Source organism: Salmo salar, chromosome ssa01 (assembly GCF_905237065.1).
Source record: "Salmo salar chromosome ssa01, Ssal_v3.1, whole genome shotgun sequence".
NCBI classification, from domain to species: domain Eukaryota; kingdom Metazoa; phylum Chordata; class Actinopteri; order Salmoniformes; family Salmonidae; genus Salmo; species Salmo salar.
In genome coordinates this window covers 74,786,843-74,813,437 of record NC_059442.1, presented here as the reverse complement: position 1 = coordinate 74,813,437, position 26,595 = coordinate 74,786,843, and the positions used below count along the sequence as shown (strand labels likewise).

The window sequence follows — 26,595 nt, the reverse complement described above, 5'->3', positions numbered from 1 at the left end:
AGACATACTATCAATTCAATGAGCTGCAAAAGGATTTGTTCACACTGCAAATGTTAACTTTTACAGTTGGTCATTTTTCTTTCTCTTAATCTGTCAATACTTGATTGTTGATATGACTTAAATCCAGTTTTTTTCCGTCATTTAAAAAGTGCATTTGCAATAGTCTTCACAATCTTGATGGGCATTGTCTGTAGACCACACTAATAAAGTATATTGTATGATACCAATATAGGTTTGATATTGACATTACCCAACACAGAGCAGAGCCAATCTTATAACAAATACTGTAAAATATAGTACTTATCCTATATCAGATAAGACCTGTTTTTTACGTGCGTGCGTATGAGTGCTTTGAGCAGACATCCAACTCTGGTTATGATTTAGCAGACTTGGAAAAGGTTCAGAATGTTGGAGAAGTGACGGTATTCATAATGTATTAAAGCTCATTGCTATGTTATCAGAACCATGTGGCAGCCCATGGTGCCATGCCATAACGGCATGATTGAAACGCAGTTTAAACCGTGGTCACACTCCATTCTGATGTGACTCAAACTAAGTCTCTGTCCCAAATGGCATCCTCTTCTCTACGTAGAGCACTATGGGGCCTGTTCAAAAGTAGGGCACCAAATAGGGAATAGGGTGCCATTTGAGATGCAGCCCAGGAGGTCTCCAAAGTTCAGAGCTGCCTCCTTCCTAGCACGCCCATTAGCTGTTCCGATACATCACGCTAGGAGTAGGAACAACTAGAGAGCAACCTGTTATTTCTCTGATTTACACAGTTATATGAGAGGGGCTTAGATAAGCATGCACAGTATGGGTTCATCATAATAATTCACTTACTGATAACTACAAGCAGGGTCAATGAGTGTGTGTCCTTCATTTTAGTGTAGACAGGTTTTCACGCTGAGTTTAACACTCATCTTCAATGTGTGTAATACAGCTGTTCTGAAAGCTTCTTTAACTTTGATTATAACCTAAACACTGGTTATTCATCAATATATACAGCATCTTCATCACTCTAACAGAAAGAGAGTGGGAGAGGTAGAATAGGGGACCGAGAGAGAGAGAGAGAAATGAGTGAGACTGGAGAGAGTACTAATTAGTGTCCAGTTTAACTGTGCTACAGTAACTCCAGACACCAGGCTCCAGTGTTATGAAGGGACGCCCCACTGTACGAGACATAAAAGCAAACACAAATGTCTAATTACACCATCATCATCTCTCCCTCCCTACTGCCTCGTTTGTCTGCGCCACTCGTTAATTGGTGACCCGCACGATTGGTCAGAAACACAATGGCTCTGATGATGGAGCCAATTAGATGGCGGGTGAGGCGGGGTGTACACATGCCCCGCCGCGCCAGTTACGGCTGCTGCATCATGCCTCATCGGACTCAAAACTAACCGTTACGGACCCAAGCACAGGACGGGACATTTGGAGCCACACTACCCCATCTCTCACTCTCATCACTCTCTCTGTTCCACATTAAACAAACAACTTATACAGGCTTTATAGAGCATTCACGAGTCTACATAAGCCCTACGTAGATACCTCACGAACAGTTATGAGGCTGTTTAATGGTTAGACAGTATATTGAGTCAAAGGCTGTTACGGTGGAGCAGAGTGAATGCAGTACTGTACTGTAGAAACAGAGAAAGGAATGTTAATCTACTTTAGTAAAGGGTAAGAGAAGACAAACTTAATGAGACATTTCCATCTGATAATGTACATAGCATCTTCTGCTATATACTCTGACACAAACACATATAAATCAACTAGAATTAGCTAGATAATCTTCAGCCATATCTAACTCTACGATAACAAAGGTAAGTGTTGCTGCTACATTGGCAGGGCTATGTAAATATAATCCTCCAAAGTGACTTTTGCCTGCCAACAAGCATTGTTAAAGTGCTCGGTTTCTTTTCATATCAAGTGGATGAGCAGTGTTTTATTCCACTTTTCTACATCTAGCAAACATGCCAGAATGGGGTTAAATTATTTCAATGTTTTCTTTTCTTGCTCTGCCACTTGCACGATAAATCAAGAACAAAGAGTTGTGTGGACTGACACTAAAACGCTACAATATTTTGGCTGATTGTCGCAAACGATAAATATTTTGTTTTCTCTGTGCACTTTTAAACCCTGCGTCTGCTCGACACGCATCATGCCTTGTCATTGGTTGGCTTTGTTCTTACCTCCCAGACTCCTTTATGTCTGTAAGGCTCTGGGGACTCTGGGACGATGAGGCCTCGCTGATCCAACCAGTAAATATTTCATGGCCTTACAATTACATGAAATCGAATCTTAGCAAAGCTGTTCATTTCCACCCCTTCGAAAGAAGAGGAGGAGGGGGGGATGAGGGATGAGAAGGGTTACATCTATGAAATCCCAAACTCTAATTAGTCTGCGTGGCCCTAACGAGCGAGGGAGGAATAAGTGCATGGTCGGGGGATAATTAAGCGATTGTGACTGGCGTGTACGTGAGCTGTCGCTCCGATGGCCAGCGCTGTCATGCTCCTCGTTGCTACCGCGACCGGACAGCCGCCCCGTCCACTTTGATCTGGGCTCATGCATACGGAATGAGGTCAGACCGTGGTCATAAACACACACACACACACACACACACACACACACACACACACACACACACACACACACACACACACACACACACACACACACACACACACACACACACACACACACACACACACACACACACACATACATACGCACGCAGGCATGCTTGCACACACAAGTATGCCCTCAGAAGCACACACACTCATTAAAGAGAGAGTCCCCTCGGAGGGAGGGAGAGGGCTCCTGTTCAAAGGGCTGTCGTACCAGGACCCCTGCAACGGGAGACTGACACTCAGACACGGATGAAGAAAGGCGGACAGGAGGGGAGGATAGACAGGGGGTGAGGGATGAGAATATGTCAGTTTCTTACTGCTCATCCACATCACTTAACCATGGCCTTAATACGGTTAGAGGGGTTAGACAAATGATTGACCCCAACGCGAGTGAGGGAACTATTAGATAATTCAATATATCAGAGATATATCATCTGATCTCACACTGCTAATGAGGAGGACCCTCTGAATGGCAGAAAGAGAGAGACTGGACGCTCTTCTGAGATGGGAGGGGTTGAGGGTAGCTGAAAGATGGGACTAAAAACAAACAAAAAATAACTATTGTAAAATATACTGTGTCCCTTAAAATGTATATATGGAAGTAGAAGCCTAAATGTATATATGGAAGTAGAAGCCTAAATGTATATATGGAAGTAGAAGCCTAAATGTATATATGGAAGTAGAAGCCTAAGTGTTGTTGTCCATTAGTTGACCCCAATTAGGGGAGGGGTGGTAGGGTAAGTTTCCCAAAAAATATATGGGGGATTGGAAATGATGCAGACAATTACATTGATGGAAGCCACACTATTTGCAATATAAAATCTGTTTTTTTAAATGTCCCTATAGACTCCATGAACTGGGCAGTGAAGTACAGAATTCTGGATGACAGAATGTTTTTAAAATGAATTTACTGTACTCTAGTTTCCCTGGACTGGAAAGCCCTTCTATGGTTGCCTAAATATGTCAACTCCTGAAGGTCCAGTAACTTCTTTCAAGAATGTAACACCTCAATTAGTTATATATTTATGAGACTTTATACTGTATGTAATGTTCAATTGAGATTCTCCATTGGAAGTGCTTCTTTGCTCCCGAGTGGCACAGCGGTCTAAGGTACTGCAAGAGGCGTGCATCACTGCAGTCCCTGGTTCAAATCTAGGCTGCATCACATCCGGCCATGATTGGGAGTCCCATAGGGCGGCGCACTTCCGGGTTTGGCCGGGGTAGGCCGTCATTGTAAATAAGAATGTGTTCTTAACTGACTTGCCTAGCTAAATAAAGGTTAAAAAAAATTACAAAAATTGTCTAGGGCTAGGCGTAATCTGTGTCTGGGAAACCAACGCTATTAGATCATAAAGAGTGCACTCACCACCATGTCTGATAACTTGGGTTTAACCACCTTCATGAAGGCTCCCCGTGCTTCAGCCTCCTGCTGTTCTGTCTTACAAACCTTCCTAGTGTCTAGGAACTTTAGGGTGGGTAGCTTGTGCAGAACAAAATACCTGAGGAAACACACACAAACAATAATATATGAAAACTAACAGTACCTTATGTAAGGCATCATGACTTGTGTCGGTTGACTGTACACCAAACCATATAACACACACTTTACTTTACAGAACAATGTTTACAGAAAAACTAACATAGAAATACACAAACAAATGTACATTACATGATTTGAGAACAAAAATAAAGATTACTATACAAACTGAACACATCTAGTGAATACGTCACAAACCACAAGATGTCTATACTGTATAATTGCGAACATAAACTGCCAGAGCATAACAACTAGTTAATATCCACCTACAAAAGTAATTATGCAAATCAAATTCTAAAATTAGTAAAACGGCACATATCAGCAAACATCTTGAAAAGAAGACGACTTGTTTACTCAGTATAGATTTAATGGCGATGATATCTATCCTTCCATGTAATAACCTTCAAAGCTGATAAAAAATAAGGACGGAAATATAAATAGAACGAAAGGAGATACGCCCCATCTGCCAGAGCTGCCATTCCTGTAACATCACAGATCTATATTCTACGCTTTCAGACACTCTCTATCTTTCATTGGGAGGGAGAGGAAACGTCGGCTAGATAATGGCTGGGATACGGAGATGACAACAGATCCTTTCAGAGAGCGAGAGAGCGGGTGGGAGCGGAGCAGAGGAACAGACATGTCAAGGCTGGAGGTTCCAGCCAAACAGAACACAGTAACAGACATACAGCAGCAGCTAAGTGAAGGGTGAGGAGGGACAAGGAGGAACCACAATATGGGCACAGCCCGGTCCCTGATGATGATGGTGGTAATGTTGGAGCTGAAGATAGTTAGTAAAACCAACGTCAGGTTGTCAAGACACTAGGATTTTAGGGAAGGGAGCTATGGATTAATCTATATGCTAGATACTTACTATATAAACAATAACAATGTCACAAACAGTATATTATGACTCAAGCCTGAGAACATCTGCATATCGGTTTTGATTGAATAGAGCTCCAAGACCTGAAACAGACCAGGCCTGAGGTGTTTTAGCAGTTGAGTGACGCAGTGATCAATCCTATGTTAATGTGGTTAATAATACACAAGTCTTAAATAAACATTGTCTGACAAAGAGGAAGAATTATAATTCAAAACTCATTTTGTCAGTTCATTATTCTAAATCCTCTTCTATGGAGGTTTGAGTGGATGGGTTGAGGTTGAGTGAATGGGTTGAGGTTGAGTGAATGGGTTGAGGTTGAGTGAATAGGTTGAGGGTTGAGTAGATGGGTTGAGGGTTGAGTGGATGAGTTGAGGTTTGAGTGAATGGGTTGAGGTTGAGTGAATGGGTTGAGGTTGAGTGAATGGGTTGAGTGGATGGTTGAGGGTTGAGTGGATGGGTTGAGGTTGAGTGAATGGGTTGAGGTTGAGTGAATGGGTTGAGGTTGAGTGAATGGGTTGAGGTTGAGTGAATGGGTTGAGGTTGAGTGAATGGGTTGAGTGGATGGTTGAGGGTTGAGTGGATGGGTTGAGGTTGAGTGAATGGGTTGAGGTTGAGTGAATGGGTTGAGGTTGAGTGAATGGGTTGAGGTTGAGTGAATGAGTTGAGGGTTGAGTGGATGGTTGAGGGTTGAGTGGATGGGTTGAGGGCAGAGTGGATGGGTTGAGGTTGAGTGAATAGGTTGAGGGTTGAGTAGATGGGTTGAGGGTTGAGTGGATGGTTGAGGGTTGAGTGGATGAGTTGAGGTTTGAGTGAATGGGTTGAGGTTGAGTGAATGGGTTGAGGTTGAGTGAATGGGTTGAGGCTGAGTGAATGGGTTGAGTGGATGGGTTGAGGGGATGGGGTTGAGGTTGAGTGAATTGGTTGAGGTTGAGTGGATGGATTGAGGTTGAGTGGATGAGTTGAAGGTTGAGTGGATGGTTGAGGGTTGAGTGGATGGGTTGAGGATTGAGTGGATGGTTGAGGGTTGAGTGGATGGGTTGAGGGTTGAGTGGATGGGTTGAGGGTGCAGGATGGAGTGGATGGGTTGAGGGTTGAGTGGATGGGTTGAGGGTGCAGGATGGAGTGGATGGGTTGAGGGGATGGGTTGAGGGTGCAGGATGGAGTGGATGGGTTGAGGGGATGGGTTGAGGGTGCAGGATGGAGTGGATGGGTTGAGGGGATGGGTTGAGGGTGCAGGATGGAGTGGAAGGCTTGAGGGGATGGGTTGAGGGTGCAGGATGGAGTGGATGGGTTGTGGGGATGGGTTGAGGGTGCAGGATGGAGTGGAAGGGTTGAGGGGATGGGTTGAGGGTGCAGGATGGAGTGGATGGGTTGAGGGGATGGGTTGAGGGTGCAGGATGGAGTGGATGGGTTGACGGTTGAGTGGATGGATTGAGGGTGCAGGATGGAGTGGATGGGTTGAGGGTTGAGTGGATGGTTGAGGGTTGAGTGGATGGGTTGAGGGTTGAGTGGATGGTTGAGGGTTGAGTGGATGGGTTGAGGGTTGAGTGGATGGTTGAGGGTTGAGTGGATGGGTTGAGGGTGCAGGATGGAGTGGATGGGTTGAGGGTGGAGTGGATGGGTTGAGGGTGGAGTGGATGGGTTGAGGGTTGAGTGGATGGGTTGAGGGTGCAGGATGGAGTGGATGGGTTGAGGGTGCATGATGGAGTGGATGGGTTGAGGGTTGAGTGGATGGGTTGAGGGTGCAGGATGGAGTGGATGGGTTGAGGGTTGAGTGGATGGGTTGAGGGTGCAGGATGGAGTGGATGGGTTGAGGGGATGGGTTGAGGGTGCAGGATGGAGTGGATGGGTGGAGGGGATGGGTTGAGGGTGCAGGATGGAGTGGATGGGTTGAGGGGATGGGTTGAGGGTGCAGGATGGAGTGGATGGGTTGAGGGGATGGGTTGAGGGTGCAGGATGGAGTGGATGGGTTGAGGGGATGGGTTGAGGGTGCAGGATGGAGTGGATGGGTTGAGGGGATGGGTTGAGGGTGCAGGATGGAGTGGATGGGTTGAGGGGATGGGTTGAGGGTGCAGGATGGAGTGGATGGGTTGAGGGTGCAGGATGGAGTGGATGGGTTGAGGGAGCAGGATGGAGTGGATTGGGTTGAGGGTTGAGTGGATGGGTTGAGGGGATGGGTGGAGGGTGCAGGATGGAGTGGATGGGTTGAGGGTTGAGTGGATGGGTTGAGGGGATGGGTGGAGGGTGCAGGATGGAGTGGATGGGTTGAGGGTTGAGTGGATGTGTTGAGGGGATGGGTGGAGGGTGCAGGATGGAGTGGATGGGTTGAGGGTTGAGTGAGCACCGGGCCGAGTGCATGTGGTGGTTAAAGGGCACCTGAGGCAAAACTGTCCACCTGTAGCAAGTCTTTGATCAGGGCGGAAAAAGAGATCTCGAAACGAGATTATGTCATTCGAGTCGACGTGTAAACATGACAAGTAACAATAGGCTCTGTGTCACGACGGGAGCATGACATAGCTAGAAGGTAATTTTTCCTCCTTCACAACACAGAAAGAGAGGGAGAGAGAGAAGAGAGAGAAAGAGAGAGAGCCTCGAAGGAGCGCAAGCGAGAGTATTCCACCCCTTAACCCCATGGCAGTGCTGTGTATCCCATTACGAGACAGGTTGCTTCTGTGCTAGAATAATTCTGTTGTTACTGTATCCTAGCTTCAACACCCAAAGTGTGTGTATTTTTCCATTTCTGTGTTCCATCTTTATGTCATTGGACTTTTTTTAAATAGGCCAGTGAGTGCCATAGCAGTTGACCGCTGCCTTTGGTAATTGAGATGGCCTGTGAGCCTGTCGGGGGCAGGGGCCTGGCTGGGGCTTAGAGGCTGAGACTAGGGATTCATGGACACGGCCTATTCCTTGCCCTGGGCCAGAGTTGTCATGACCTGCATACAGCCTAACCCCGTCAGACATGGAATCTGCACCAGGCTCAAATTGATGTTTTACAGTGTGATACATGAGAGAGACAGAGTGAGAGAGAGACAGAGTGAGAGAGAGACAGAGACAGAGAAAGAGCGAGAAAGACAGAGAGACAGAGTGAGAGAGAGACAGAGACATATAGAGAGAGAGAGAGAGAGAGAGAGAGAGAGAGAGAGAGTCATAGAAAGACAGAGAGAGACAGAGAGAGACAGAGAGACAGAGAGAGACAGAGAGACAGAGAGAGAGAGAAAGAGACAGAGACAGAGAGACAGAGAAATACAAAAAAAAATAGTGAGGGTGAGACCGAGAGATAGAGACAGAGAGCGAGAGAGAAAGAGAGAGAAAGGGAGCCTTACTGCCAATAGTTGGTGCTAGTAAATGATTAATACAGAACACAGAGTCAGAAATAAGCACTTAGGGCTAAAACAGACAAAAGAGAATGTGTGTTTTTTCCTTTTATCACGTTTCATGTAAAAGAGGCTGACAAAGGGTGGTCACATTGCATGGCTTGAGGAGAGGCTGTGATGTTTAATGCATGGTCTGCTCTGCTAGTAAACACTCATTTGTGGCGGTGACTAGTCACACATGAAATGCATTTTGCCCAACCAGAATGTAGAGAGGAAGCTTTTACAACCATGAGGTTCCATTCACAATCTGGTTGGGCAAAGAATGTTTGTTCCCCATTCAGTGTAAATAAAAATACACAAAATATAAAAAGTATACACAAATATAATAACCTACAAAAATCTGAACGTTAATAAAATTAAAACAAATATTGGGAAAAAAAGGATTCATGTAACTTTTATTTAAAATAAATATGTTTAGAATCCTGAACAGGACAGAGAACAGACACCAATGTGTGTTGTTATGACATCATCACTGTGCGACTCTTTGGCAATGACCTGTGTGTGTGAATGTGTACCTGTATCTCTGGTAGTCGTCCTCATCCTTGTCCAGGCTGACCAGCTGGTTGGGACAGGCCTCGTTTCCCAGCAGGCTGAGGTACTGCAGCGACGGTGTCGCCTTCGCCAAGTGCCCCAGCAGCGCCTCAATGTCAGTCAGGTGTCAGCAGCCAGAGGTCAAGGAACCAACACTGTTAATTACATTACCATTTACCCCAGACCCCCTCACTTACACATGCACGCACACACACAGACCCCCCCCCCACCACACACACCACTATGAATTTCACGAGGACCAGTCATAGGCATCATGTTGTGTGAGGGAGCAGACAGAAAGGCTCAATCTAAGGCTCAGAGTTTGGCATATATTTTCCTGTTTAGTTCCCTGTTCTCTGTATTTTCTCTCTCTCTCTTTCCACCCTCCTCTCTTTCTTCCTCTCTCTCTCCCTTTCTTCTTCTCCTTCTCTCCCCCCTCTCTCCTAGGTGGCCGGGTAAATGATGGATGCCCTGTGGTTCAAACGGTCCGTGGTTCCAGAGCCGTAGCTGACGGAAAAAAGAAGTCCCCCCCCCAAACGTGGAAAAAAAAGCAACCAGCCTCCCAAACAGGACACATTCATCACTAATACATTCACTTCATTGGAAAATTGAGCCCCAAAGTGTCAAAATACAAGCGCACTAATGCAGTGGTGGAGTGTGTAAAATGGCACAGCTCCACATCAGGATGTGGTCTAATTGGGCCATTAGCATGTGCAGGCCACTTCACAACCTGACTCAGGCTTCAGAGCCGCTGACACGCACTTCTAGGAGCCCCAGTTTTAATGTTGACACGGGAGGTGTGTTTTTGCATCATTACTCTGTAGATGGATCTACTAGGGAGAGGCTACCAGGGCGGACAAGGAAAAATAGATAGGCTGGGTTCTTAACACTAAAGGAGGAAGTTGAAACATATTTTCCGTCTGATCATAAGTAGTGGTGCAGTGTTTGGGTTTGAGTGCTTACGGTTAACCTGGTTTACTATTCAATGAGGAAACTACATGTAGTTGTTGAATTATCATCTCTGCAATTGCAATAGATAGATGTTACTGGCAATTTATATAGCAGAAAAGTAATGGCTGCACGTTTTGTTTTCAGGTGGTAAACGTTCGTGTGTCCCTCTTTTTTAACATATTCATGTTATTTTGTTAGGAGGGTTTCAGTTTTTCCCACTACTACACTGCATGAGATATTACACTAGTGGTTCATTTGTCAATGTTCATAATTGGTTATACAACTAATATATATGTAAAGTGCTCTTTCTCAAAGCATTTGGTAGGTTCAGACGTTTCTCCATTTCCCGTTTCTTCCTCAACATATCAACACAGCCCCTACTGGCTTTTATTCCTGTCTCCACTAGAGGTCCCCGTAGCTTAGAAACTAGTCTGTGGGGTCTAAACTACAGCACAAAGACCCAGATGCCTTTATAGCACTGCATTTACACTCACTACAAACACACTATTAGAGACTTCCACAAAGTTTGAGAACACAGAGATAAAGACTCAAATCAGAGATATAGAAGCACAACAAACAGCAAAGACACAATGGCTTGTGGCCTATAGCCTTGGCCCATGCTGAAGAATGAGAGGCAGATAGTGAGTGCTGCTCTGCTTGAAAGGATATTTGGTTCTTATTGAGTGTCAGGGTGTGGAGGGTGGGTAACCTGGGCAACTGGAGGTCGTTTCCGAGCAGATTGTTGTCGACGACCAGTTCTTCCAGCCCAGTGAACGCTTTGAGGCCCGCCAGTGACCTGCAATGATAAGGCGAGAGAGAGAGAGAGAGAGAGAGAGAGAGTGAGAGAGCGAGCGAGAAAGAAAAATGATACGGCCCTAAGACTGTGCAGACGGCCATTACGTGCAGAAATATATATTTCTGCCTCCCTCTTTTCACGCGTCTGGAGAGGCAGGGAGAGTTTGGGTAGGGGCCTGTCAGAGGGTTGAATGGCGTGAATTAGTGGTGCTGAGTTCCCCTGGCATGGCCTGGACCCGGGACTCAGCCGCGACGGGCTTCCTTCTACGCTGGCAGGATGAGGGATGGGGGTCACCAGTCAGTAGCCAGGATTCAAAACAAAAGGCTTCAGAAATGCGGCGGGCAGGATGAATTTGTCAATGTCTTGTGCCTGGAGGCGCCCGCTTTGGCCTGACCCTAACCCTCCATTCCCAAGACAAATCACTCTGTCACACTTCACCTTCACTCCCCGGACACAAATTTAACTTGTCATCCATCATCTTCACAGCCCAACCAGTAGAATACAGAATACGTACTCCGGCAATCACAGACGGAATGGAAAGGGAAACTTTTTTGCAAACTGTGATGGGGGTTAGTTTAAAGGTTTTAACACCAAAGCATTTTAGTAAAAACATTTTGCGGGACTATTTGTATCCCTGTGATGCAATCACACATTTCTCTTATGCACACAAGCACACCCACATCACACACTAAGCATAAAGATGATTGAGAGCAATACTCAGGGTAATGTTGGGGCCTTGCACAGTTCAAGCCTTGTTGAAGGTGTACAAAGCCGTGTGTGTTGTATAATCAGTGTGACCACTAGAAATAAACTTTGATTTCAGACGTTCGAAAAGGTCGGTGAAAGTCAACAGGCTACATGGCTTCCTCGGCGCTGGGTGTGAACTGCTCAGACCACTGCGCCACCGAAGTTCAAACAGCATAATCCCTCTTACTACTGTCATTTCCACTATGTGAAATTAAGAAAAAAATTAAGAAATTAAGCAAATTGATTACCCCCAAATTATACATTTAAATGTATAGGATTCAGATTATATTCAATATATATATATATAGCACCCAACATGCGACTTGGACCAAACTTCTTCCTAACAATGAGTAAGATATGAAGAACACATTTTTGGCGGACCCCCCAAGACACGCTAACCTCCCCTGTTATTGTAATGGTGAGAAGCCATCTTGGGGGTATGATCTTTACCCTCTGTAACTTTCTCACTCATCATTATTCACAATTCATTCAGGATTATCCGTAATCATGGTAGCATCCACATTAATGTACAAGTGATTAGAAACATTTTCTACTCTTATTTATAATAAAAGTGACTCCAAAATGACACAATACATTAGTTACCATTCATTTCTATTGGGCACAACATTATCTGAAACACAACCAAAACTAACTGCAAATCCATCCAACAAGTTTGTAGAGTCACACACTTGATGTAGTCTTTAGGGGTGTCAACAATACACCCCTAACTCTTTGAGAAAAAAAAATATTACTTGTTAAACAAAATCTCTTTCTCTGAACAATTGCATTAGTATAAAATAACATAAAGTCCCAATTTGTTGATGTTCATCATGTGTTCAGGCTACACTGTGCCATTGACTGACGTAAACCTGCCGGGACCCGGCTGAGACTGGAGCATTCTAATAGGACTCTTTTCTGACTCATGACTGTCATTTCTCTACTTAATTACAAAAATAAATAAACAAGACACATGCTTCAACCACGATAATATTATTTTCATCCAATGTGAAAAATAAAAAGGTAAACAATGAAGAGATATTAACACACCCTTCTGGTTCATACAGTCAGCCTGAGAACACTGCCCAGGCCCAGTCTCAACTAATACACTCTCTGATCTGGCTAGTGTCACTGTCATTATACACTGTCTGTGACTTACTCGATGTAAACATAGCCGTTTCATCACGTCAACCTGCAAATGGATAGCAAGAGAGGGGGAGAAAGAGAGAACACATTCCAACTGACCCTAAGGGAAAAGAAAAGGGAAAGGAGGAACATAAGGTGATCAATGAAAAAAGGCAAGACATGAAGATGGACAAAGACCGTAGAACCTGAGACAGTACTCCTATTGAAATCCCCCTCACATACTGTACATACAGTGTGTGTGTGTTAATGCATGCATACCTGCGTGTGTTTGTATGACACGATAGGGCCTGTAGTCCTCTGGGCTGCATTATTAACTGCTTGGTTAAAAGAAGCCGCATGGCGCAGAGGGAAGGCTTATTAATTGTTGTTTTCATGTCACCACTGCTGTGTGCACCAGCAGATCTAATCAACTAAATTCACAGCTAGGGGAGAGCAGGGCCCGGCACAGCACAGCTACCAAACCCCATCCTGCTCTCTCTCTCTCTCTCTCTCTCTGTATGTGTGTGTGTGTGTATGTATGTGTGTGTGTATGTATGTGTGTGTGTGTATGTGTGTGTGTGTAGGGGGGATACAGTAGGGGGATTGGACTTTAATTGTCTCCAGCTTTCCCTGGCGCTCTCTGCAGATTTCCCTAACACCGACCTTTGGTTTCATTACCTTTATAAGAGCCTAGTTTTAATACGGAGTTTGCAGAACTAACAGAGTGAAAGCGCTGCAGTAAAAAGTGCTTTAGTTAAAAACATGAGGAGCTCTCTTTTGTTTTCAAAAAATATAATGAGCATAATTGAACTGTGTCCCAAAGCTCCTGTGGCTGGGTAAAATGGAAAACACACACATGTGCAAAACATCAACGCACGCACGCACGCACACGCACGCACACGCACACACACGCACGCACACGCACACACACGCACACACACACACACACATGAGAGGAAAGGAAAGAGGAGAAAAAAGGAAATGAGATTAATGGAAATTGGAGAGAAAGGAGGCCAAACAAGGAGACATGAGAGGAGACAAGAGGCCAGACAAGAAGACAGGAGAGGAGACAGGTGGCCAAACAAGGAGACATGAGAGGAGACATACCCGTGACCCAGAGGTACAGACAGAGCCAGATCGTTAGTCTAATACTAATGCAGACACATTGATTGATAAACCACCACTGACAGCCCGGCAGAGGGAAGAAAACCCTCTGTGATTATTGGCTTAAAATGTCAGTCACTCCTACCAATGGCGTGGGTCCGTCTCATGTCAGATGTCTTTAAGTAACGAATGAGAGTAGGATGGTAGCCTCAGATCTATCTTCTACATCTGTGAGGCAGCATTATGTCAGCACAAATCCCAGTTGACCTTTTAGTAGTGTTTAGGACTAGAGGTCAACTGAGACAGCAGCTATATCCTAACAGCTGAAGGGCCCCCATCTTGAACTAGCAACTACCATATACCGTATAGCCATTCCACAAGCCTGATAGCATCCACATATATCTCAGGGCACTCCTAACAAAGACCAGTCACAACAACAGACACAGAACAATCCCCACAGTTATGGAGGAAGCTCTGTATTCACTTTAGCAGCTGAAACAATCTGCAGAGAACCAGATAGATATTTTCAGACCACTGGTCTGTTTGAGTAGGGGGAAAAAAATAGGAGAACCTTGAAAAGGCAAGAGGCAAAAGCCTTAGGCCTTGTTTTAACATTAAATGGCTTGTGTGACTTCAAATATATTCTTGGTGGTGGAGATTCTGGAGAAGTAATGTTTTTATTCCAGTAATAAGGCCTTGGACTGGAGAAGTAATGTTTTTATTCCAGTAATAAGGCCTTGGACTGGAGAAGTAATGTTTTTATTCCAGTAATAAGGCCTTGGACTGGAGAAGTAATGTTTTTATTCCAGTAATAAGGCCTTGGACTGGAGAAGTAACGTTTTTATTCCAGTAATAAGGCCTTGGACTGGAGAAGTAACGTTTTTATTCCAGTAATAAGGCCTTGGACTGGAGAAGTAACGTTTTTATTCCAGTAATAAGGCCTTGGACTGGAGAAGTAACGTTTTTATTCCAGTAATAAGGCCTTGGACTGGAGAAGTAACGTTTTTATTCCAGTAATAAGGCCTTGGACTGGAGAAGTAATGTTTTTATTCCAGTAATAAAGCCGGAGACTGGAGAGCGACAGGCAAATTGACACACAGGGCAACAGATACATGTTTGATGAATTGGCCAATACTGGGGCCGTGATGGCCTTCATACGTGCATAATGGACTGTCCGCAGCACACTTCAGATGGCCTGCCATGATAAGGCAGAGTAATGAATGGGAGAAGGGAGTGGGGCTGGGAAAAAGTAGGATCCGGACGGGCTTTAATAAACTTAATAAGAAAAGTGAATGGAGAGAAATGGACAGACATGTCTGGGAGAGGAAATAGGAAGGAAGGGAAACGTCCAACTGTCCATCAGGCTGACAAGTCGATTAGGCTTCATTGGGCGATCACATCACTCTGGGAGCAATTGGATGTCCTGTGATTAAAGCAGGTAGTTTACAGTACAGCAACCGGTACAGTAAGATAGGGCTTTGCTATTGGACAACAGATCTACACATCACACGACAACAACAGCTCAAATCAATTCCAATTGTATTTGTCACATGCACCGAATACAACTCGTGTAGTCCTTACAGTGAAATGCTTACTTACAAGATCTTTCCCAACGATGCAGAGTTAAATAAGAACAAATAAAAAAACTCCTGAGAAATAAAACACAAAGGAATGAAGCTATATAGAAGAAGTACCATACCAACTGAGGTAGATATGCATGGTGGGGTCTGAAATGATTGACACCCTTGATAAAGATGGGGGTCGTTACACCTCAAAAAGCACAAGAAAGAGGATTTCTGAGAAATTAACTAAATTGATTGCACCCAAATTGGACATTTGAATTTATACAATTCAGATTTATATTCAAGAAATATAGACCCAAACGTCCGACTTGGACAAAACTTCTTCCGAACAATGAGTGAGACATGAGAAACACATTTTTTTGGCGGTCACCCACGGACCCCCCAAGACACGCTAACCTCCCCTGTTATTGTAATGGGGAGAGGCCATCTTGGGGGTATGATCTTTACCCTCTGTAACTTTCTCACTCATCATTATTCACAATTCATTCAGGATTATCCGTAATCATGGTAGCATCCACATTAATGTACAAGTGTTTAGAAACTTATTGTATTTCTTATTTATAATAAAAGTGACTCCAAAATGACACAATACATTATATACCATTCATTTCTAACCACTAGGCTACCCTGGGCGGCAGGTAGCCTAGTGGTTAGAGTGTTGAGCCGGTAACCGAAAGGTTGCTAGATTGAATCCCCGAGCTAACAAGGTAGAAATCTGTTGTTCTGCCCCTGAACAAGGCAGTTCACCCACTGTTCATAGGCCTTCATTGTAAATAAGAATCGTTCTCAACTGACTTGCCAAGTTAAATAAAAGAAAAAATTCTGAAACACAACCAAAACAAACTGCAAATGCATCCAACAAGTTTGTAGAGTTACACACCTGATGTAGTCATTGCGTGCTATGAATATGGGACCAAATACTTAACTTTGGACTACTATTTAGGGGTGTCAAATTCTTTTACCCCTACATTTTTGAGAAAAAAATATTACTTGTTAAACAAAATATTTTCCTCTGAACAATTGTATTAGTATAAAAGAATATAATTTCCCAATTTTTGATGAGCATACAATATAACTCAGTGTTTGTATTATTTATTTTATGCAGTCATTATTGCTGATCTTAAATCAAGGGTGTCAATAATTTCAGACCCCACTGTACAGTACATATAGGCAGGGGTAAAGTGACTAAGTATCAGGATATACAATGCCTTCGGAAAAGTATTCAGACCCCTTGACTTTTCCACATTTTGTTGCGTTACAGCCTTACTCTAAAATGTATTACATTTTATTTTTTCCTCATCAATCTACACACAATACCCCATAATGACAAAGCAAAAAAAAAAAAATGTTCCAAATTAAAAATACTGAAATACTGAAAAACTGAAATATCACATTTACGTAAGTATTCAGACCCTTTACTCAGTACTTTGTTGAAGCACCTTTGGCAGCGATTACAGCATCGAGTCTTCATGGGTATGACGCTACAAGCTTAGCACACCTGTATTTGGGGAGTTTCTCCCACTCTTCTCTGCAGATCATCTCAAGCTCTGTCAGGTCTCTTATTAAACCTTGGTTTAATAAGAGAGTCTTTATGTGCCTTTTGGCAAACTCAAAGTGGGCTGTCATGTGCCTTTTACTGAGGAGTGGCTTCCGTCTGACCACTTTACCATAAAGACCTGATTGGTAGAGTGCTGCAGAGATGGTTGTCCTTATGGAAGTTTTCCAAACTTCTTCCATTTAAGAATGATGAAGGCCACTGTGTACTTGGGGAGTTTCAATGGTACCCTTCCCCAGAGTACCAATCCTGTCTCGGAGCTCTACAGACAATTCCTTCGACCTCATGGCTTGGTTTTTGCTCTGACATGCACTGTCAACAGTGGGACCTTATAAAGACAGGTGTGTGCCTTTCCAAATCATGTCCAATCAATTGAATTTACCACAGGTGGACTCCAATCAAGTTGTAGAAACATCTCAAGGATGATCAATGGAAACAGGATTCACCTGAGATCAGTTTCAAGTCTCATAGCATGAGACTGAATGAGACTGAATGAGACTGAATACTTAAGTAAATAAGGTATCTCTGTTTGTGTTTTAAAACATTTCCTAAAATGTCTTAAAAACCTGTTTTCGCTTAGTCATTGTGGGGTATTGTGTGTAGATTGCTGAGGATTTTTCTTTTTTTAAATCAATTTTAGATTAAGGCTGTAACGTAACAAAATTTGGAAAAAGCCAAGGAGTCTGAATACTTTCCGAATGCACTGTATGTATTTGTGCTTATGTGCCTGTGTGTGTATGTGTGCGCACACCTGGGTGCTTGCATGCATGCGTATCTATGTGTGCATGTGTCTTTCTGATGAAAAGCTATCGTGTGGTCCATCATATAGAGGGAGTCTATCATAATTCATGAGTGGACATGGCTGGGTCGTCCCTCAAAGCCCATCGATCACCTGCCACGCAGTGACAGGCCTCTAGTGATTATTTGCTTTTAGGTGAACGTAATGATGAATACTGTAATGATGGGGGCAAACTGACAGAGCCATGGAGGAAGCTTTGGTTTTGGTGTGTATGTGCGTGCTTGCGTTTGTGTGTGTGTGTGTGTGTGTGTGTGTGTGTGTGTGTGTGTGTGTGTGTGTGTGTGTGTGTGTGTGTGTGTGTGTGTGTGTGTGTGTGTGTGTGTGTGTGCAGTAGTACATTGCTACAAAATGACAAAGAGAATAGATTTTCAGCTCAGTCTCACAGAGGGATGAGAGTATGTGTCATATGAAGAGACATCTAATCATTCTATACTAACATTCACAAAAAATATTGCTGCACAGAGACCATACAGCATGAAGAGGAATGTGGCTTCTCCACATGTAGGCCTAATATAATAGATTCACTCACACACAGGGTCAAATGACAATGTTTACTCTGATTAGTAGTTGTGAATCTAATCTTGTAAAAGCCTAAATAATATATATTTTTTGTCAACTTGGTGTAGTAACTTATACTGTGTCTACCATCATAATACAGTGAACTAGTTCAAAGGGCTGACACGCCCTAACAGATAGACAGCCCCCCAAACGGGTCAGTCAGTGATGGACCTTTAAGTTCAGGGTCAAACCTGGCTTATTAGGTCAACCTTTTCTCAGTCTCGTCCTTATCCCTGGGCCAAGCTGATCCAGGATCAGTTATAAGGGAGGGAAGAGATATGTGAGGGGAGACCCAATTCCAGGCCAATCTGACCCTAGAGCAGTGACTTTGAAGTGGGCACCATGAAGGAAAAGGATCAGACCCTGTCTTATTCACTGGACTGTCAGCTTTACTACCAGCTATAATGACATGGGAAAGAATATTAACCATATCTACACATACACTCTCCCCAGAGAGCAGAGAGCCATGGCAGAGAGTCTATAACTCAAACACACAGACCGATATGTCTTTCGCACTAACCAAATAATTTTCGAACCACATTCTCACATCTGAAATATTACATAGTGTGTATGCCTAAAGGCTGGTGTATAGTCCGTCTCTCAACATGTCTGTAGCCAGTTGTTGCATGTACATTATGAACATTGTATTGTCGTCCGAGATCAAACTTGGTCGTTGTCGTTAGCAAAAGTATAAAACACAAAAACGACATCATCAGCATTCTATTGTCACGTGACAGTGAAGACATTCTATCTTTCAATAAACGAGCAAACATGGAGGAGGAAGTTGCTTTGCTCCGAATCTTTTTTAGTGCTGCCCTGCTCGTGAATAGGAGAAGTCAGAGGATAAGTTACTTAAGGGCTCAGGCACACCAATAGTGTTTGCTGGCTGAGAATACTTAGCACCTCTGAACAGAGTGCCGGCCATAATTTGAGAACTTAGTGGGTGAAAATACTGTCAGTCAGACATCTACAGCGGGTGGTCTTTAAAACACAGCGCACTGAACGATCGGCAGACGAACGCTAGAACCATATTCTGTGCGAGCCTTAAGGGAAGTAAACAGTAAGAGACAACAACATGGAGGGTGGCAGGTAGCCTAGTGGTTAGAGCGTTGGACTAGTAACCGAAAGGTTGCAAGATTGAATCCCTGAGATGACAAGGTAAAAATCTGTTGTTCTGCCTCTGAACAAGGCAGTTAACCCACTGTTCCTAGGCTGTCATTGTAAATAAGAATTGTTCTCAACTGACTTGGCTAGTTAAATAAAATAAATAAAAAAATTAAAAAGGGATAATGCCATACTCTCGTTTGGGAGATGAGAGCAGACAGTCACATACTGTGTTCTCGTTACCTATGAATGCAAGCGGCCACATACGACAGGCTCCTATCACTTGCTGCACCCTATGTACATCGTCAACAAACTCATCACCTGCCAATTTCAGCATGTAAGTAATAGGCTAGGCCTACTCAATGATAAAAAGAGCCACAGTAGTCGATTGTGCTACGGTGCTGAAAGGATAGCGACAGTTGGCTATTACCAGCGTAGCAATGCAAGTATAGGCCAGGCCGCCTAGTTGAATGGAATTGAAATGAGTTAACCACAACCCAATTGAGATGGTTTGGGATGAGTTGGACCGCAGAGTGAAGGAAAAGCAGCCAACAAGTCCTCAGTACATGTGGGAACTTCTTTAAGACTGTTGTAAAAGCATTTCAGGTAAACCTGGTTAAGAGAATGCCAAGAGTGTGCAAAGCTGCCATCAAGGCAAAGGGTGGCTACTTTGAAGAATCTAAAATCTAAAATATATTTTAATTTGTTTAACACTTTTTGGGTTACTACATGATTCCATGTGTGTTATTTCATAGTTTTGATGTCTTCACTATTATTTGTAGAAAATAGTAAAAATAAAGAAAAACCCTTGAATGAGTAGGTGTGTGGACTGGTACTGTATATATGAAGTTAACCCTGAGTTAACCTGCCCTGGAGCAGGTTAGTTCTGAAGCATTCGTTGCCATAGAAATGTACCTGGCTAAAAGGTGAGCCACTTTCGTGGTACCGGTTATCCCGAGTTGAACTCAGAGTTGACCAAAGTAACTCGATAACTCCTCAAGCCAGGTACGTAGAGTACCTCTCCGGCGTCGGGAGGGAGAGTCGTCCGATCTCCAGGAAATCCCTCACAGCGGTGCAAACACATTCCCCACAAAACCTTTTATTTTACCTTTAATTTAACAGGGAGTCCCATTGAGACCAAGGGAGCCCTGCATTTAACAATTTCACACATTTTACAAAATATAAGAGAATACAAAAATACAGAAACTCAAGAAAAACAATCACTTTCCTCAACAGAGGTCCTCGATCAACATTTGGAACTGCTCGTGAGGCACCAATGTATCTAGTTTAAAGGAACTCTGAAGATTGTTCCATACATGGGGTACATAGGAATTAAAAGCTGTTTTTCCTAAGTCTGTAGCAACAGACAGAATTGCCAGAGTTCGCTATGCCTGTGAGTGAGTATGGTAACTCGTATTTCTATGGGTAAGTAATGTGGGAGTTTTTGCAATAGGGCTTTATAAATGAAAAAAATGCAGTGTTTTGACCTATCCAACATCAAAGAGGGCCAACCTATTTTCTGATGAGCAGTGATGAGTGCAAATAGTCACCGTAGTCTAGGAACGAAAGAAATGTCGACTGAATGATCCGCATTCTACTATTTAGTGATAGGCAAGACCTATTTCCACAGAAGAAGCCCATTTCTATCCTCAGCTTCTTAACTCATCAATATGCTTTTTGAAAGACATCTTATCGTCTATCCAGATGCCCAGATATTTGTCAGCAGGAGCACGATCAATGTGGGGACCATCCAAAGTATATGCTTAAATCATTAGCGTCATTTTTATGCACTCTAGAAAACAACATATACTTAGTTTTTACCTGCATTCAATACTAATTTAAGGTCAATAAAGTTTTTCTGTAAAACAATGAAAGCAGACTGTAGTTCTGATAGAGCCTGGTCAACAGCGGGGGAAATAGCATATACATCATCCTCATACAGGTGCAGATTACATTTTTTTTTACACACAAACCAATATTGTTAATATATATATATATAGTAAAAAGCACTGAATTTACCCCTGCGGGACACCTTTCGTTATGTCCAGAAAACCAGTTTTAACACCATCAGTAGATACACATTGATATCTGTCTGTAAAGTAAGCAAGCTGATCTAGGCCAATTGAGGAAAGCCTCTGAATTAGTTCACCTCATCCACCATCAATGTATAGCACCCACCTGGGTGATGCACGGCGACCATTTCTGTGGCAGAACGATCACCACACATCAGCTATCAGGTGGAGAGGTGAAGAGTGGTCTATGCCAATTTGGAATGGGGGGATGATAAGGTGGCCATGATGGAATGGGGCCAGGTTGGGAATTTACCTATGACAGTACACTTTTGCAGCAATTAAAAAATTATATGTTAGTAGTGTTTCTTTTTTGAATAGCCTATCATTTAAAGTGTTAAACAAACCTGTTGAGGTTCAATTGACGTTGACTTAGCGAAATTATTCATGCATAGGTTATTTCAGCTTTAACGTGAATGTTAGACAATGTGCTATGTATACAATTGAATCTCTTTTGTTTGCATCAACTTCAGTCTCAACCAGGATTCCATCATACATGTCAAGCAGTGAAGTTTCAGCTCTGTCTGTCCGTGGCCTCTCAACTTCTCAAAGCAACTTCCTCACTGTCACTGTGTCCGTTTTCCATCTTGTCCAGCTGTGTATGTAACATTTCACGTAAACCCTGTTTCTTGTCTGTATCGAAGTAGCGGTCCTTGTGCCTAGCATCGAGCATGGTGGTGACACAGTAAAGAGGCTCAGAGAGAATGCCACCGAATTGCTTGTTCACAGCCTCGGGTACGTTTGTACGTTTTAACCCCACGGTCTGTGTGGGCAGTTTTGTTGAGCAGGCGTTTCAATGCCATGACAGAGGGTGTCACGTCTGCTGCAGATGCAGTTGATGAGCTTATTTCTCGAGTTAGTTGTTCGAATGGCGCTAGGAGTGTGTTCATGTTTCCAAGTTTCAAACATGTTGTCAAAAGTCATTGAAATGGCAGCAGCGGTATGAGAACCAGCACATTCTTGAGCATGCAATACGGCTTTCCTCAGTATGAAATCCTCGTCGACCCACTGTGCTGTCAGACTCAGCATGCTCATGGGGCTGACATAGCTGGTCCAAATGTCAGTCGTGAAGCTAATAGCAGTGACACCCATAGCAAGTAGCTCATGGATGTGTTTCAACAATACTGTGTAACTCCAGTAGGGCAACATCTGAAAAATAGCGCCTACTTGGTAGTGTGTACTGGAGCTCGACCAGTCGGTGAAAGCCAACATCATCCACGACAGAGAACGGTTGATTGTGAAGGGCAATGAATTCCATTATCTTGGCGTTAATGGTTTCGCTTTTGAGTTGTCTCACTGAAATGTTCTTACTCTTTGAAATGACTGCTGGACTTGAACTTGTTACGTTGTTGGAAGTGTGCACTTAATATTTTTCTGCTTTTGTTCTGTGTAGCGCTGTATTTTTGGTGGCGTCATTATGTCATCTAACTACGTTATATAGGTATGCACGTCAGCTTTGACATCAGTTTTGCACATCGGTGTTAAACTAGACATCGGGCCGATGCCGATGTTAGCATCTTTAGCTAATACCGGCCAATTTCGATATGCTCACCGATATATCGTGCATCCCTGGACTGAACCTCTCTCCCCTCTAATCAGGGTCTTTGTAGTTAGTGATGCCTTTTACATGTATGGCGTCAACAGACACCAACCAAGTCCTATTCAAAGCAGATTAAACACATAAAACATGGTAAGGCTCCACGTGTACCTTAATGATTAGCCTCTTCATTAGTAGTCATTTACAGCAGCATGAGTAGGGAACAACGTGTAATCCTCTACCGTGGCAATTGTCATGTATCCAGGGAGGATGGCGAGGGAGGGGAGAGCTATATGTGTGTCCTGGACGTGAGATCTTGAAATGACTGCTACCTGAGGTCTGTGACAGAGTAGGAGCGGGGGGGAGATAGAGGAAGACAAGGACATGGTGATACAGAACCACCACAGCACTGTAGTTGCTTGAAACCTGCCTGTAGTGTACTTGTGAGTGTGCGTGCGTATATATGTGTCTTTATGGGAGGGGGGGTTGTATGGTAGGGGGTGTGTATGGGAGGGGGTGTAAGTGTTTGGATGGGATTAAACGGGTTGTGATGGGTGTTCAGGACATATACATGTAGATACAACACTGTTCCTATCATTGGATATGTTGTGTTTTCACACACACTTGTTTCTTGGGAGTGTGCATATACTGTAGCCATTGCATTGACTCTACCTGCACTGGCTATAGAAACACACACAGGTCTCTATCCACACACACACACATACACATTCGCACACACACTAATAACACACTCGCACACACACGTACTGACGCCACACACACACACGTTATCACATACACACACATACCTACCATATACACTGTTGCTACTTCTTTTTACTTTTAGTATTATACAGTGCCTTCAGAACTAATTAAGACCCCTTGACTTTTTACACATTTTGTTATGTTAAAGCCTTATTCTAAAATGGATTAAATAAATAAAGATCCTCAGCAATCTACACACAATGCCCCATAATGGCAAAGCGAAAACTGTTTTTAGAAATTTTAGCAAATGTATTAAAAATGTAAAACAGAAATACCTTATTTACATAAGTATTGAGACAGTTTGCTATGGGCCTCGAAATTGAGCTCAGGCGCATCCTGTTTCCATTGATCATCCTTGAGATGTTTCTACAACTTGATTGGAGTCCACCTGTGGTAAGTTCAATTGATTGGACATGATTTGGAAAGGCACACACCTGTTTATATAAGGTCCCACCGTTGACAATGCATGTCAGAGCAAAAACCAAGCCATGAGGTTGAAGGAATTGTCTGTAGAGCTCTGAGACAGGATTGTGTCGAGGCACAGATCTGGGGAAGGGTAACAAAAAATGTCTTCAACATTGAAGGTCCCCAAGAACACAGTGGCCTTCATCATTCTTAAATGAAAGAAGTTTGGAACCACCAAGGCTCTTCCTAGAGCTGGCCTCCCGGCCAAACTGAGCAACCGGGGAAGAAGGGCCTTGGTCAGGGAGGTGAGCAAGAACCTGATAGTCACTCTGACAGAACCCCAAAGTTCCTCTGTGGAGATGGGAGAAACTTCCAGAAGGACAACCATCTCTGCAGCACTCCACCAATCAGGTCTTTATGGTAGAGTGGCCAGACGGAAGCCACTCCTCAGTAAAAGGCTCACGATAGCCTGCTTGGAGTTTGCCAATAGGCACCTAAAGACTCAAAGACCATGAGAAACAAGATTCTCTGGTCTGATGAAACCAAGATTGAACTCTTTGGCCTGAATGACAACCGTCACATCTGGAAGAAACCTGGCACCATCCCTACGGTGAAGCATGGTGGTGGCAGCATCATGCTGTGGAGATGTTTTTCAGCGGCAGGGACTGGGACACTAGTCAGGATCGAGGAAAAGAAGAACGCCGCAAAGTACAGAGAGATCCTTGATGAAAACCTCAGACTGTGGCGACGGTTCACCTTCCACCAGGACAACGACCCTAAGCACACAGCCAAGACAACGCAGGAGTGGCATTGGGACAAGTCTCTAAATGTCCATGAGTGGCCCAGCCAGAGCCTGGAACTTGAACCCGGTCGAACATCTCTGGAGAGATCTGAAAATAGTAGTGTAGCAATGCTCCCCATCCAACCTGACAGAGCTTGAGAGGATCTGCTGAGAAGAATGGGAGAAACTCCCCAAATACAGGTGTGCCAAGCTTGTAGAGTCATACCCAAGAAAACTCGATGCTGTAATCACTGCCAAAGGTGCTTCAACAAAGTACTGAGTGAAGGGTCTGAATACTTACGTAAATGTGATATTTCAGTTTTTTTTTATATAAATTTGCAAACATTTCTTAAACCCTGTTTTTGATTTGTCATTATGGGGTATTGTGTTTAGATTGATGAGGGGGAAAAAAACAATGTAATCAATGTTAGAATAAGGCAAAGGTTGAATTGCTGCAAAGAAACCACTACTAAAGGACACCAATAAGAAGAAGAGACTTGCATGGGTCAATAAACACGAGCAATTAGACCGGTGGAAATCTGTCCTTTGTCCTGATGAGTCCAAATTTGAGATATTTGTTTCTACGCATGTGTGGTTCCCACCGTGAAGCATGGAGGGGGTGTGATGTTGTGGGGGTGCTTTGCTGGTGACACTGTCAGTGATTTAATTAGATATCAAGGCACACTTAACCAGCATGGCTACCACAGCATTCTGTGTGAACTCTTTGGTCCTTTAAAAACCTGCTGTATGTAAAACATAATGATGTTTGTTTCCAACATTAGGGCTGTAAAGAAGTTACATCCGCTTGGTGTTTTGTTTCCTACGATACTAACGAGTACAGCGATACTGGTTTCCTCCCGGCCCTAATTTTAGGGCTAATTAAAACGTTTCGAAAGCAGTCGCTGTGGATTTCTCCGCCAACTACAGTTGCCATCGACTACGCTCAGCTCTACCCTCCTCCTCCTCCTAAAAATTACCCATCTGCCCCCTCCCCGCGTCCTCAGGATGTGTATCAGCTGTGTTCCTGCCGTGTTGAGTGCTGTGAGGAGCACGTAATGAAGACTACGACAACAGTCTGACTACAACCAGTGTGTAGAAGACATGTAGGAACCTGGTTTCTCAGTGAGGGGTCTAACTGGTACCGGTGGTACTTCCTTCTAACAAACTTGTGCTCTACAGGAGAAATAAGAGATGTCCGTAACGGCATTACGACAAATAGAACAGGTTTAAAAAAGATATTAAAAAAAATGTATTATTGAAACACATTACATCATCACAACATACATTTATTATCGTTATCATACATATTACGTACCGAATTGAATTATCATACCATATTAATTTGATCACTCTTTTGTTGCTGAGAATTTTCCTGCACCACAGGAAATGCCAGAAACTTTGTGATTTGCATAAATTCACTGAAAACCCACACTAACACATGGTTATATTAACACTACTGCACTTTACATGTAGCTTACTTTTGGCAAGCTAATTGACAAACCACCGATCGATCAACATTAGGGACTAAACGTTCAAATCCTGTTGCTGCAGGATTATTTTGCTGTGACAATATATGTCAAATTACAATGCTACACCTGTACCAAACTAACAGTTGAATTGAGTTCAACAGAATTCATGAACATATGTGTAATTAAACGTAGCCTGGTTTGGTGTGTAATAATCACAGTGATATAGAACGACAATACTCTACTATGCATCTACACCAGTATGCGAGCCCCACCCTCCATCCGGCTCCCTTCATCA

The 26,595-nt window shown here is 43.5% G+C and overlaps 1 protein-coding gene across 1 annotated transcript in view; it reads right to left on the bottom strand.

The window, feature by feature from the left end:
• Positions 1-26,595, bottom strand: part of LOC123743785 (leucine-rich melanocyte differentiation-associated protein) — a 394,708-nt gene that overhangs the window by 115,173 nt on the left and 252,940 nt on the right. Inside the window, exons 3-5 of the mRNA XM_045722180.1 lie at positions 10,576-10,702; positions 8,940-9,079; positions 3,997-4,129 (exon numbers count right to left, since the gene is read on the bottom strand). Of these exons, the coding sequence (XP_045578136.1) occupies positions 3,997-4,129; positions 8,940-9,079; positions 10,576-10,702 (400 nt within the window). The remainder of the gene's footprint in view (positions 1-3,996; positions 4,130-8,939; positions 9,080-10,575; positions 10,703-26,595) is intronic.